The sequence below is a fragment of the Oncorhynchus tshawytscha genome, linkage group LG01 (assembly GCF_018296145.1).
Source record: "Oncorhynchus tshawytscha isolate Ot180627B linkage group LG01, Otsh_v2.0, whole genome shotgun sequence".
NCBI classification, from domain to species: Eukaryota; Metazoa; Chordata; class Actinopteri; order Salmoniformes; family Salmonidae; genus Oncorhynchus; species Oncorhynchus tshawytscha.
Genome location: NC_056429.1, coordinates 13,620,779 through 13,635,234, shown reverse-complemented (window position 1 = coordinate 13,635,234; position 14,456 = coordinate 13,620,779). Strand labels below are relative to the sequence as shown.

At 42.4% G+C, this 14,456-nt stretch overlaps 1 protein-coding gene across 8 annotated transcripts in view; it reads right to left on the bottom strand.

Moving 5' to 3' along the window:
• cadps2 (Ca++-dependent secretion activator 2) overlaps positions 1-3,371 on the bottom strand; it is a 274,943-nt gene extending 271,572 nt beyond the window's left edge. For 4 of the 8 annotated variants that reach the window (XM_024382104.2, XM_024382279.2, XM_024382194.2 and 1 more), the window contains exon 1: positions 2,794-3,370. In XM_024382104.2, the coding sequence (XP_024237872.1) occupies positions 2,794-3,102 (309 nt within the window). In that variant the 5' untranslated portion in view covers positions 3,103-3,370. Of the gene's footprint in view, positions 1-2,793 lie in introns of all 8 variants that reach the window. The other 4 variants (XM_024382391.2, XM_024382574.2, XM_024382335.2 and 1 more) reach the window with 3 other exon arrangements.
• Between the last annotated feature and the right edge of the window lie 11,085 nt (positions 3,372-14,456).

The window sequence follows — 14,456 nt, the reverse complement described above, 5'->3', positions numbered from 1 at the left end:
GTTCTGTTTGATCCTATGGTTCGTCATAAGACAGTTACAGTACCTGAGACAAGAGTCAGATAGAGATACTGAGATGGCTAGTCAGCACGTGACTACTTCAGTCCCACTACAACCAGTCAACTACGCAAATAAGGAGGAGACTGACGCAGTAGAGCTGGTTTCTCCAGTTACGGTAAACTTATGAAACCTGCAATATCTCCAGGAATTATACTGGAGATATATAATGGATCCAGAAAAAAAGCTGATCCACAGAAGGCTTTTGATTGATATCATTGGACATGACGTTTTCTTTGAACAACAACGATTTGGGGGGTCAGTTTATCTCCATTGCCAAGACCAGTGTTTGATTGTGTCTAAAATCTCTCTGGAGACAAGACATGGGGGCAAGTGAGGGACAGCAATAGGATCGTCACTAGTTACCACAGCCACAAAGTTATAAATCTCAATCTCACGACTCCAACACCATCATTAAGTTTGCAGATGACAACAGTGGTAGGCGGGGTTCAAGTTCCTCGGTGTCCACATCAACAACAAAACTAGAATGGTCCAAACACACCAAGACAGTCATGAAGAGGGCACGACAAAGCCTATTCCCCCTCAGGAAACTAAAAAGATTTGGCTTGGGTCCTGAGATCCTCAAAAGGTTCTACAGCTGCAACATCGAGAGCATCCTGACTGGTTGCATCACTGCCTGGTACGGCAATTGCTCTACCTCTGACCGCAAGGCACTAAAGGGTAGCGCGTACAGCCCAGTACATCACTGGGGTTAAGCTGCCTGCCATACAGGACCTCTACACCAGGCGGTGTCAGAGGAAGGTCCTAAAAATTGTCAAAGACCCCAGCCACCCCAGTCATAGACTGTTCTCTCTACTACCGCATGGCAAGCGGTACCGGAGTGCCAAATCCAGGACAAAAAGGCTTCTCAAAATGTTTTACCCCCAAGCCATAAGACTCCTGAAAGGTAATCAAATGGCCCTGTGGGTTTGATGGCTCAATTATCATTCAACCATGGAAGCTAGACAACTTTTTTATTTTACCTTTATTTAACTAGGCAAGTCAGTTAAGAACAAATTCTTATTTTCTATGGCGGCCTAGGAACAGTGGGCTAACTCCCTTGTTCAGGGGCAGACCGACAGATTTTTACCTTGTCAGCTCAGGGATTCAATCTTGCAAACTTTCGGTCACTAGTCCAACACTAACCACTAAGCTACCTGCCGCCCCACTGCGGCAAAGAGAGCACCAATTCGCTGTGGTCAGCTGGGATGGCAGTGAAAAAACGAGTTGGATACAAGTAGTGTCGTGGCCCTGCAAGTGGAAGCACACACACACACAGTAAGACATCCGTTTGTCATGGTCAGTGACTTAAAATAATTCTGTCCTTAAGTGAGCCAGGGTGAAATGTGTTTACTGTAAGGAAGATGGACATAGAACAGGAAAGCAGCAGCAGCATAAGACTATGCAAACCAAGTGAACCTACTTCTCTAATCTCTCTGAGGATTCCTCCATGTGCTAATTTGGACTCAATCCCAACACTGGCCCTTCCCTATAACACAATGTCTCCACCAGTTGCCTCTTTCCATTGGGCTCATGGGATTTGAGGTGTTTTCATAATACAACACCAAAATCAATACAAGCGCTCCAGCGGTTCCACTTCTCTCAATGAATTACGATCCTGGGGGTTTATGCATGAGCGCTGTGAGAAGCAGTATTTTTTTGCCTTCGTTTGAGCGCAAATCAGACCTATTTTTTCCCCTTCTAAGTCAAGCAGACACCTCTCTCTCTCTCTCTCTCTGGATGTGACCAAGATGTGAAATACATGCCCTAATGGACATTTCCACTAATGTGATGGCAGGTGCATATCAGAATTACTTGCGTAGAAAATAAACAGTTGCTGGCCTGGCTCCAAGAAGAATATCGCAGAGCCGGTGAGTGAATTCTTTAAAAATAGATTGTGAGCTTTGTTGAGCGCTTGGGCATAGCGTCAAACCAAAGTTTAGGAGTCAATGGCCATATCTAAAATACTAAATTGTCTGCAAATAGATTTAATCTGTTTTTAAGCACTCAATAAAATGTTCAATAGCCAATGTAGGCCTAATATTGACCATATTAAACATCCATCATTCATTCAGTTTATGTGGGAGCAAAGGATGGAGATGACACCTGCACTCAGCCCTGTCACAACAAATGAAGGCATTTGAAGATTTAAAAAAGTACAACGCTCCATCATAACTTTTAGGCTTACGTGTATTCAATAATTTTGGAAAAAGCTATGAGTTGAAGATCTTCTGATATGTTATTTGCATACATGGTTTAAATGTGCAATTTGTGTAGCTACACCCATTTTAGGACTTATTTATAAATTAAATACTTCAAAATAATCATTTATGTCTCATGAGCTTAGTTCAACTGTCGAACCCCATCAGACACAAAATATAAACTTGTTTTACACAAATGTTTGTAAAATAAAGGAATGTAAACAAACATTGTATAGCCTTAAAACAATATTAAATGTATAATGTTTATATGTCAGTCCTTGCATCCATAACTGTCTATGAATTTGAGTGGTTCCATTTCTCCAGCCCCCACTCAGCTTTTTAACATTACAATGTCGAGGATTACATGTTTCAACTACCAATTGACGCTTTAAAATTTGCTTCAAGTTGGGTGAAACTGTTTCACCTCGCCTGGCTGGCAGTGGAGCGCAAAACTTGAAAAGAAAGCAGGTGCTTGTGATTCAATTGGCTACTTTGAAAGGTGTTCGCTGTGACCGTGCGTTTATTTGCGATCACTCACCTTCTGTTGCCTGCGTGCCATATCCGTGGGTTGTTTGGCATTGAAAGGGTATGCTATACATCGCAACACAAATACATACATCTGTAGTTTACTTTTCCGCTCAGCTTCCTCTTTCTGAAGTCTTTCTTTCTCATTTTTCTGCTCGTCTCCGGCGGAAGGACTTTCGGCTTGTGGTTGGTCCGCAGGTGGTCGTTTATGTTTACCTCCTTGCCCCGAGGAAGTCAAAGGCTTTTTTGGGGAGTCTTTTGGAACTTCATTGTCCTCGTCAATTTCTCCTCCCGAGTCTTCGCTGGAGGACGGGTCTAACATGTTTTACAACAACACAGGTAAAACTCCTTTCCCCCACAGTGTAGCCTACGTGGCGGTCGTCGAAATTGTCTATATTCCCCGGTGTTTTTTGGAGCTGTGACGACGACTCGAGTTAAATGTTTCTTGACACAAATGCGAGGGCGGAGTTTTTGGGCACGTGAGTCGAGGCAACTCGGAGGTTTTCGTTTATTCTGCTCCTTTGAAAAGACGGTGCGAGCAGTGTGGCTGCCGATACAGTCAGAGCAAGCAGTACAGGTGGACAACCTGTTGCATGGACGAAAAGCAACATGTGGGAGGTGCCTTTCTTTCTCTTAAAGCCACACTCAAAGGGTCGCCACCAAAACAATTGCGTATCCCATAACATTTTCAAATAACACTTGATGGAATTACATCAGTACTACAAAGTAGGCTGTTGAACTATTTACTGGAAACCCTACGTTGAATTCCAGTGAATTTTATGTCTGGCAGAAATTAGTGTTTTGTGTCAGGAAACTTTCCTCATGACCTCAACATGCCAGGATGTTGAATACAATTATATTATAATGTACTTTACGGGTTGTCCATGCGGTTGGTCATTTTGTCGGTAGGAATGTGACTCAACATTCACAGGAAAGAATAATAACAAACTTTTCAAAGCGCTGTGTTACAATTTATATCACCTGAAGCATGTGCAGAACCATGTAAACGTATGCTTAAGGTGATATAAATGACTGCATTACCTGTACTTTGAAAAGTTGGATGTAATTATACTTTCAACTGCACGGACAAATCGGTAAAGTACATTAAATAATTGTATTGAACATTCTGGCTTGTAGAGGTTGTGAGGAAACTTTCCTGACTCAAATGCAAATTTTGCCCTACTTATAATTCAATATAATTCCAAATCTGGTTTCCAGGAAAGGCTATATATCTGCTTAAGACCGTTTTTGCATTAGGTTAGCCATTGATGAATTTAAAGCTAGAATCCTTAGTTGTTACATTCATTTTGTTAACTTAAAGCTGTATTTTACAACTTTGTTAGATGGTTCCTCACCTTGAAAGTAGTTTAGGGGAGAACAGCTCATAAATGTCTGGAACTGCCTAAATGGAATGGCAAACACATGGAAACCATGTATTTGATAATATTCCACTCCAGCCATTACCATGAGCCCCCCAATTAAGGTGCCACAAACCTCCTGTGATGGGCCAAGAGAATGTACAGTCGTGGCCAAAAGGTGAGAATGACAGAAATATTCATTTTCACAAAGTCTGCTGCCTCAGTGTCTTCAGATATGTCAGATGTTACTATGGAAATGGAATACTGAACTATAATTACAAGCATTTCATACGTGTCAAAGGCTTTTATTGACAATTATGACGTTGTTGCAAAGAGTGAATATTTGCAGTGTTGACCTTTCTTTTTCAAGACCTCTGCAATCTGCCCTGGCAAGCTGTCAATTAACTTCTGGGCCACATCCTGACTGATGGCAGCCCATTCTTGCGTAATCAATGCTTGGAGTTTGTCAGAATTTGTGGGTTTTTGTTTGTCCACCAGCCTCTTGAGGATTGACCACAAGTTCTCAATGGGATTAAGGTCTGGGGAGTTTCCTGGCCATAGACCCAAAATATTGATGTTTTGTTCCCCGAGCCACTTAGTTATCACTTTTTCCTAATGGCAAGGTGCTCCATCATGCTGGAAAAGGCATTGTTCGTCACCAAACTGTTCCTGGATGGTTGGGAGAAGTTGCTCTCGGAGGATGTGTTGGTACCATTCTTTATTCATGGCTGTGCAAAATGATGAGTTAGCCCACTCCCTTGGCTGAGAAGCAACCCCACACATTAATGGTCTCAGGATGCTTTACTGTTGGCATGACACAGGACTGATGGTAGCGCTCACCTTGTCTTCTCCGGACAAGCTTTTTTCCGGATGCCCCAAACAATCGGAAAGGGGATTCATCAGAAAAAATGACTCAACCCCAGTCCTCAGCAGTCCATTCCCCGTACCTTTTGCAGAATATCAGTCTGTCCCTGATGTTTTTCCTGGAGAGAAGTGGCTTCTTTGCTGCCCTTCTTGACACCAGGCCATCCTCCAAAAGTCTTCGCCTCACTGTGCGTGCAGATGCACTCACACCTGCCTGCTGCCATTCCTGAGCAAGCTCTGTACTGGTGGTGCCCCGATCCCACAGCTGAATCAACTTTAGGAGACGGTCCTGGCGCTTGCTGGACTTTCTTGGGCGCCCTGAAGCCTTCTTCACAACAATTGAACCGCTCTCCTTGAAGTTCTTGATGATCCGATAAATGGTTGATTTAGGTGAAATCTTACTGGCAGCAATATTCTTGCCTGTGAAGCAATGATGACGGCAAGTGTTTCCTTGCAGGTAACCATGTTTGACAGAGGAACAACAATGATTCCAAGCACCACCCTCCTTTTGAAGCTTCCCGTCTGTTATTCGAATTCAATCAGCATGACAGAGTGATCTCCAGCCTTGTCCCCGTCAACACTCACGCCTGTGTTAACGAGAGAATCACTGACATGATGTCAGCTGGTCTTTTTGTGGCACAGCTGAAATGCAGTGGAAATGTTTTTTTTGGCGATTCAGTTAATTTGCATGGCAAAGAGGGACTTAGCAATTCATCTGATCACTCTTCATAACATTCTGGAGTATATGCAAATTGCCATCAGACTTTGAACATTTATATTTGTGTTATTCTCAACTTTTGGCCACGACTGTAATCATAGTTCGCTTTTCTTTGAAGGCCACTACAGAATTCAGCTAACCTTACCCACCACAAGCTAGCTAACAATCAATGGAAGTGATTTGAGCATGTTTTAAAAAATGATGTCCAAATCACCTGAAACCAATTAAAATCAACTCCATATTTGGTTTGATGTTAAAGCTGATTTGGCCATAAATAAATAAAAATATGCTCATATGCCCCCATCACTTATATTGTAATGGGGTGGCTAGTTACAGTAGCTGAAGTTTGTAGTAGCTGTTTAAATAACTGAACCATGGATTAGTTTATCCTGGCCAGTAGACTACTATCATGGTGAGAAACCATGTAACATCAAGTCGTAAAATAGTGAACTACTCCTTTAATGATATATTGATTCTTGAAGAATATAACCGCTTCCATGAGATTAGTTCAACTGTCAGAACCCAAAATGTACAGTGTACAAAACATGAGGAGCACCTTCTCTTTCCATGACAGACTGACCAGGTGAATCCTGTGATCCCTTATTGATGTCACCTATTAAATCCACTAAAGTCAGTGTAGATGATGGGAAGGAGACAAGTTAAAGAAGGGTTTTTAATAGAGGTCGACCGATTATAAGTTTTCATTACTGATTAATCTGACTTTTTTAAATTTTTATATATATATGTGTGTGTGTGTGTGTGTGTGTGTGTGTAATAATGACAATTACAACAGTACTGAATTAATACTTTTATTTTAACTTAATATAATCCATAAATAAAATCAAGTTAGTCTCAAATAAACAATGAAACATGTTTAATTAATGCAAATACAGTGTTGGAGAAGAAAGTAAAAGTGCAGTATGTGCCATGTAAAAAAGATAATGTTTAAGTTCCTTGCTCAGAACATGAGAACATATGAAAGCTGGTGGTTCCTTTTAACATGAGTCTTCAATATTCCCAATTAAGAAGTTTTAGATTGTAGGAATTATAGGACTATTTATCTCTGTACTATTGGTATTTCATATACCTTTGACTATTAGATGTTCTTATAGGCACTAGTATTGCCAGCCTAATCTTGGCAGTTGATAGGCTTGAAGCCATTAACAGCCCTGTGCTTCAAGCATTGTGAAGCGCTGCTGGCAAACGCAGGAAAGTGCTGTTTGAATGAATTCTTACGAGCCTGCTGCTGCCTACCACCACACAGTCAGACAGCTCTATCAAATCATAGACTTAATTATAATAAACACATAGAAATACGAGCCTTTGGTCATGAATATGGTCAAATCTGGAAACCATCATTTCGAAAACAAAACTATTATTCTTTCAGTGAAATACGGAACCGTTCCATACTTTATCGAATGGGAGGCAACCCTAAGTCTAAATATTGCTGTTACATTGCACCACCTTCAATGTTATGTCATAATTATGTAAAATTCTTGCAAACTAATTACGGTCTTAGTTATTAAGAAATGGTCTTCACACAGTTCGCAATGAGCCAGGCGGCCCAAACTGCTGCATATACCCTGACTCTGCTTTCACTGAATGCGAAGTGTTCAGAAGTGACACAATTTCCCTAGTTAATATTGCCTGCTAACATGAATGTCTTAACTAAATATGCAGGTTTAAAAACATATACCTGTGTATTGATTTTAAGAAAGGCATTGATGTTTATGGTTGGGTACATTGGTGCAACTGCGCTTTTGATAAATCATCACCCGTTTGGCGAAGTTGGCTGTGATTCGATGATAAATTAACAGGCACTGCATTGATTATATGCAACGCAGGACAAGCTAGTTAAACTAGTATATTCATCAACCATGTGCAGTTAACTAGTGAAGATTGATTGATTGTTTTTTATAAGATAAGTTTAATGCTGGCTAGCAACATACCTTGGCTCCTTGCTGCACTCGCGTAACAGGTGGTCAGCCTGCCACACAGTCTCCTTGTGGATTGCATTGTAATCGCCCATAATCGGTGTCCAAAAATGCTGATTACCAAACTTGAAATCAGCCATGCCGATTAATCGGTTGAACTCTAGTTTTTAAGCCTTGAGACAATTGAGATATGGATTGTGTATGTGTGCCATTCAGAGGTTGAATGGGCAAGACAAAATATTTGTGCCTTTGAATTGGGTATGGTAGTTTGAGTGTGTCAAGAATGGTCCACCAACCAAAGGACATCCAGCCAACTTGAGACAACTGTGGGACGCATTGGCATGAACATGGGCCAGCATCCCTGTGGAACCCTTGTAGAGTTCATGCCCAGGTGAATTGAGGCTGTTCTGGGGGCAAAATTGCATGCAACTCAATGTTAGGAAGGGGTTTCTTAAGTTTTGTAAACTCAGTGTATAAGCTTGTTTTACGTGGTCTGCGGTTGTGAGGCCAGTTGGACATACTGTCTAATTCTCTAAAAGGATGTTGGAGGGGGCTTATTGTAGATAAATGAACATTAAATTCTCTAACAACAGCTCTGGTGGACAGTCCTGCAGTCAGCATGCCAATTGCACACTCCCTCAACTTGAGACGTGTCATTGTTGCATGACAACTGCACATTTTAGTGGCTTTTTATTGTCCCCAGCACAAGGTGCACCTGTGTAATGCTTATGTTGTTTAATCAGCTTCTTGATATGCCACACCTGTTGTTAGGTGGATGTATTATCTTGGCAAAGGATAAATGCTCACAAACAGGAATGTAACAAATGTGTGCACAATTTGAGCGAAATAAGCTTTTTCTGCATATGGTACATTTCTGGGATCTTTTATTTCAGCTCATGAAACATGGGTCAGTGTAACTGAGAGCCGTGAAAGATTGACAATTAAGTGATATTGTCTTCGAGGAGTCTCGTATAAAATCTTATGTAAATTCATGACCACCACTTTGTCAAATTAGTTCTACTCTAATTAGTAGGGGACCGCTTCAACCATAGCCAATAGCTGCTGATTAGAACATGAAACGAGTTGAATCTCCAGCAATTTATATCAGTCCACTTTTTCTGCCTCCCCCACGACCAACATTCAGTTTCTTCGAGACAGTCTCTTATCCTTAATTTCTGGAGAAATATAGGGCAGTAAGGATCTCCTTTAACAAGTAGTAGGCTACCCTAGATCCTCAAGTTTAATTTCAGCACAATTATCAACACTGTTACAATGATGCCATTATGCTACTGAACTTTAATACCATGTCAACCCTCTATTTGAAGCTGTCTTACGAAAACCATTATCAAGGACAGGCTAATATTGAGTGAATTAAAGATGCACTACGCAGAAATCGCTTTCTACCATTTCCTGGTTGCTAAAATTCTAATAGTTTGCCTAATTTGAGTTTGTTCCCCCAAGCAGTCATTTCGTAGATAACCATTGTACCATCTAAACTGCTGTATAATCTATTTTCCATAACCAAAAATATTTTATAATCAGCTGCTTGAAGCTAGTGTACAAAAGTGAAAGAACAAAACTTCAAACGGGAAGCATAGAAATAGAACAGATCTACTGCTTCTTAGACTTGCTTTCAATGGGAATAAAATACATTTAACTCACATTTCTATGTGAATTTGGTTGGGTCACCCCAAAAGTTAAATATTGTAGCTTTTAACAATTGTTTTGGTTTTTGCGTAGTTCTGCATGTTGTAGCCTGACAATGCAGCTAAAACAGTTCATACTGTAATGGGGCCTGGAGTGGAAAGAGGTGGCCATGCATAAGAAATAACTCGATACACTCCTAACGAAGTCTGCCCTGCTGTTGCCACGGTTACATCAGTGTCACAAGCTGAGCACTGCATGTCCAACCTCACTGAGCGCTTGTGATAGTGAGGCCCTTCAGATATGCAGCACTCAAACCCTAGCTGAGATTCCCTATGGCTAGTTTTGCAGCATGTTTGTGTAAACTGTGGAATAGTATCTAGCACACTTGGAACACAGGAGCTGAGTAAGAAATACAGAGCTTTTTTTCAGTGTCCTGTCAACATCCATACCAACATCACTGATAGCGTTAGTGCTGTCACGACATGCGGGCTGTGTGAATTGAATCACACTTTGTCACATGCGCCGAATACAACAAGTGTAGACCTTACCGTACAAGCCCCTAACCAACAGTGCAGTTCAAGAAGAGTTAAGAAAATATTTACCAAATAAACTAAAGGAAAAAATAATCAAACATAACACAATAACGAGGCTATACACAGGGGGCACTGGTACAGAGTCAGTATGCGGGGGTACAGGTTAGAGTTAATTTGTACGTGTAGGTAGAGGTGAAGTCACTATGCATAGATAATAAACAGCAAGTAGCAGCAGTACACAACACAAATGGAGGTGGGGGGGGTCAATGTAATAGTCCGGTGACCATGTGATTAATTGTTCAGCAGTCTAATGGCTTGGGGGTAGAAGCTGTTAAGGAGCCTTTTGGTCCTAGACTTGGCGCTCTGTTACCGCATGCCGTGTGTTAGCAGAGAAAACAGTCTGACTTGGGTGACTGGAGTCTCTGACAATTTTATGGGCTTTCCTCTGACACGCCTATTATATAGTTCCTGGATGGCAGGAAGCTAGGCCCCAGTGACGTACTGGGCCGTACGCACTACCCTCTGTAGCACCTTATGGTCAGATGCCGAGCAGTTACCATACCAGGAGGTGATGCAACCGGTTAGTATGTTCTCGATGGTGCAGCTGTAGATCTTTTTGAGGATCTGGGGACCCATGCCACATCTTTTCAGTCTCTCCTGAGGGGGAAAATGTTTTGTCGTGCCCTCTTCATGATTGTCTTGGTGTGTTTGGACCATGATAGATTGTTGGTGATGTGGACACCAAGGAAATTAACTCTCGACTCGCTCCACTACAGCCCCATTGATGTTAATGGGGCCCGCCTTTTCATGTAGTCCACAATCCGCTCCTTTGTCTTGCTCGCAGTTAGGAAGAGGTTGTTGTCCTGGCACCACACTGCCAGTTCTCTGCCCTCCTCTGCCAGTTCTCTGACCTTGCTAACTTCATTATCTTAATGTTGATTAGGCTTGTCTCTTCTCCTTTTGGTACTGATAGTAGTCTACAACATTTAAGGCTGACATTTGTAACAACACGTAATGCTAGGTTACATCAAATAAGGACGTGCTAACACAAATTAAATAGTAGGCTACCTCTATAGCCAAATGGTGTGCCTGCCTGCCTGCCTGCGTGCGTGCACCTATTTATTTGTGTGGGTGGGTACTCTGCAATGTCAGAGATGATCAGATGGCTCTAATGTTTTGATGAAACATTTTGTGGTATTGGGACACGAGGATCAGTAGGTATTACTATTAGAATTCTCAAACGTTTGAATATATTTATAACCCATAGCGCAGGAGCCATGCACAGAGTCTGATTATTAAAGGACAAGTTTTGAGTGAAATAACATCTTTCCTTCATGGAAACAGACTTTGTTGTACTGCACCAAATTCCATTGTGACACTGCAGCCACTAGATGGGGTTCTACCTCTGTGACCATGAGTTTGATGTTCCCATAATGTGGGCTGGAAGAATAATTGGGCGTTACCTCAGTCAAATTATGAACCAATATGTTTTGTTTATTAAATCCAAGTCATTCTGGCCTTCGATGAGGAAGCTAAAGTAAATGCACAAACAACTTACAAAATATGCTTTTTGCAAGCTGTTTCATTTCAAAGACATAGCAGCCCACGCCCCAACCTATCCTATATGCAACGCCTATCTATTGTTTCAGGTAAACAAACATTGTTGGTTATAAAAATAGTCACACTATATACAGTACCGGTCAAAAGTTTGGACACCTACTCATTCCAGGGTTTTTCTTTATTTTTACTATTATCTAGATTGTAGAATAATAGGGACTTCACAACTCTGAAATAACACATATGGAATCAACGAACCAAAAAAGTGTTAAACAATTCAAAATCTATTTTATATTTGAGATTCTTCAAAGTAGCCAACCTTTGCCTTGATGACAGCTTTGCACACAGCTTTGGCATTCTCTCAACGCTGAGCACTTGTTGGCTGCTTTTCCTTACATCTGCAGTCCAACTCATCCCAAACCATCTCAATTGGGTTGAGGCCGGGTGACTGTGGAGGACAGGTCATGGGGCAGCAGGAGCCAAGTGGTTAGAGCATTGGGCCAGTAACCGAAAGGTTGCAAGATCGAATCCCCAAGCTGACAAGGTAAAAATCTGTTGTTCTTCCCCTGGACAAGGCAGTTAACCCACAGTTCCTAGGCCGTCGTTGAAAATAAGAATTTTTCTTAACTGACTTGCCTAGTTAAATTTAAAAAATCTGATGCAGCACTCCATCACTCTCCTTGGTCAAATTGCCCTTATACAGCCTGGAGGTCTGCTGGGTAATTGTCCTGTTGAAAAACAAATGATAGTCCCACTAAGCGCAAACCAGATGGGATGGCGTACCACTGCAGAATGCTGAGGCAGCCATGCTGGTTAAGTGTGCCTTGAATTCTAAATAAATCACTGACAGTTTCACCAGCAAAGCACCATCACGCCTCCTCCTCCATGCTTCATAGTGTAAGCCACACATGCGGAGATCATCCGTTCACCTAATCTGCGACTCACCAAGACACAGCGGTTGGGACCAAAAATCTCAAATTTGGTCTCATCAGACCAAAGGACAGATTTACACCAGTCAAATGTCCATTGGTCGTGTTTCTGGAGATAAAAGTAACAAGTATTTAAAGAGCAGCAGTAAAATAACAATAGCCAGACTATATACAGAGGGTACCGATACAGAGTCGATGTGTGGGGATGCCGGTTAGTTGAGGTAGTATGTACATGATGGTAGAGTTATTAACGTGGCTATGCATAAACGACAATAGAGAGTAGCAGTGGCGTAAACAGGAGGGCAATGCAAGTAATCTGGGTAGCCATTTGACTAGATATTCAGGAGTCTTATGGCTTGGGGGTAGAGGCTGTTTTGAAGCCTCTTGGACCTAAACTTGGCACTCCGGTACCACTTGCCAAGCGGTAGCAGAGAGAAGTCTGACTAGGGTGGCTGGAGTCTTTGACAATTTTTAGGGCCTTCCTCTGACACTGCCTGGTATAGAGTTCCTGGATGGCAGGAAGCTTGGCCCTGGCGATGTACTGGGAGGTACGCACTACCCTCTGTAGTGCCTTGCAGTCGGAGGCAGAGCAGTTGCCATACCGGGCAGTGATGCAACCAGTCAGGATGGTAGTGCGTGGTCAGGATGCTCTCGAGGTTGCAGCTGTAGAACTTTCTGAGGATCTGAGGATTCATGCCAAATCTTTTCAGTCTCCTGAGGGGTAATAGGTGTTGTTGTGCCCTCTTCACGACTGTCTGGGTGTGCTTGGACCCTGTTAGTTTGTCGTTGATGTGGTCACCAAGAAACTTGAAGCTCTCAACCTGCTCCACTGCAGCCCCGTCGATGAGAATGGGGGCGTGCTCGGTCCTTTTTTTCCTGTAGTCATCTGACCTCCTCCCTATAGGCTGTCTTGTTGGTGATCAGGCCTACCACTGTTGTGTCATCTGCAAATGTATTGATGGTGTTGGAGTCGTGCCTGGCCGTGCAGTCGTGAGTAAACAGGGAGTACAGGAGGGGACTGAGCACACACCCCTGAGGGGCCCCTGTGTTGAGGATCAGTGTGGCGGATGTGTTGTTACCTACCCTTACTACCAGGGGGCGGCCCATCAGGAATTCCAGGATTCAGTTAGCTTATTGATGAGCTTTGAGGGCACTATGTTGTTGAATGCTGATCTATAGTCTATGAATAGCATTCTCACATAGGTGTTCCTTTTGTCCAGGTGTGAAAGGGCAGTGTGGATTGCAGTAGAGATTGCATCATCTGTGGATCTGTTGGGACTGTATGCAAATTGGAGTGGGTCAAGGGTTTCTGGGAGGATGGTGTTGCTGTGAGCCATGACCAGCCTTTCAAAGCACTTCATGGCTACAGACATGAGTGCTATGGGTCAGTTAGGCAGGTTACCTTAGTGTTATTGTTCACAGGTACTATGGTGGTCTGCTTGAAACATGTTGGTATTACAGACTCGGACAGGGAGAGGTTGAAAATGTCAGTGAAGACACTTTCCAGTTGGTCAGTGCATGCTCTCAGTACACATCCTGATAATCCATCTGGACTTGTGAATGTTGACCTGTTTAAAGGTCTTACATCGGCTGCTGAGAGCGAGATCACAGTCTTTCGGAACAGCTGGTGCTCTCGTGTATTTCATGTGTATGCATGTGTTATTTGCCTCGAAACAAGCATAGAAGTAGTTTAGCTCGTCTGGTAGGCTCGTGTCACTGGGCAGCTCTCGGCTGTGCTTCCCTTTGTAGTCTGTAATGGTTTGCAAGCCCTGCCACATCTGATGAACTTCAGAGCCGGTGTAGTACGATTCGATGTTAGTCCCGTATTGACGCTTTGCCTGTTTGATGGTACATCGGAGGGCATAGCGGGATTTCTTAAGTCTTGTTATGCTAACTATGTATTTTATTTGTTTTGTTTCTTGTTTGGACCCCAGGAAGAGTTTTGGAAGTGGCTAATTGAGGATCCTAATAACATACTATACAAACATCGATTCAGAGTCTTGGAAATCCTAGTTATTGTTGTCAAAAATAATATTTCACTGCCTTGCTCTGTTGTTGGGGTAATCAGGAGCTCACGATCTCTGTCACGCTTCAGCATTGAAAATAAGACATTGTGCACAAATTAACTGAAATAAA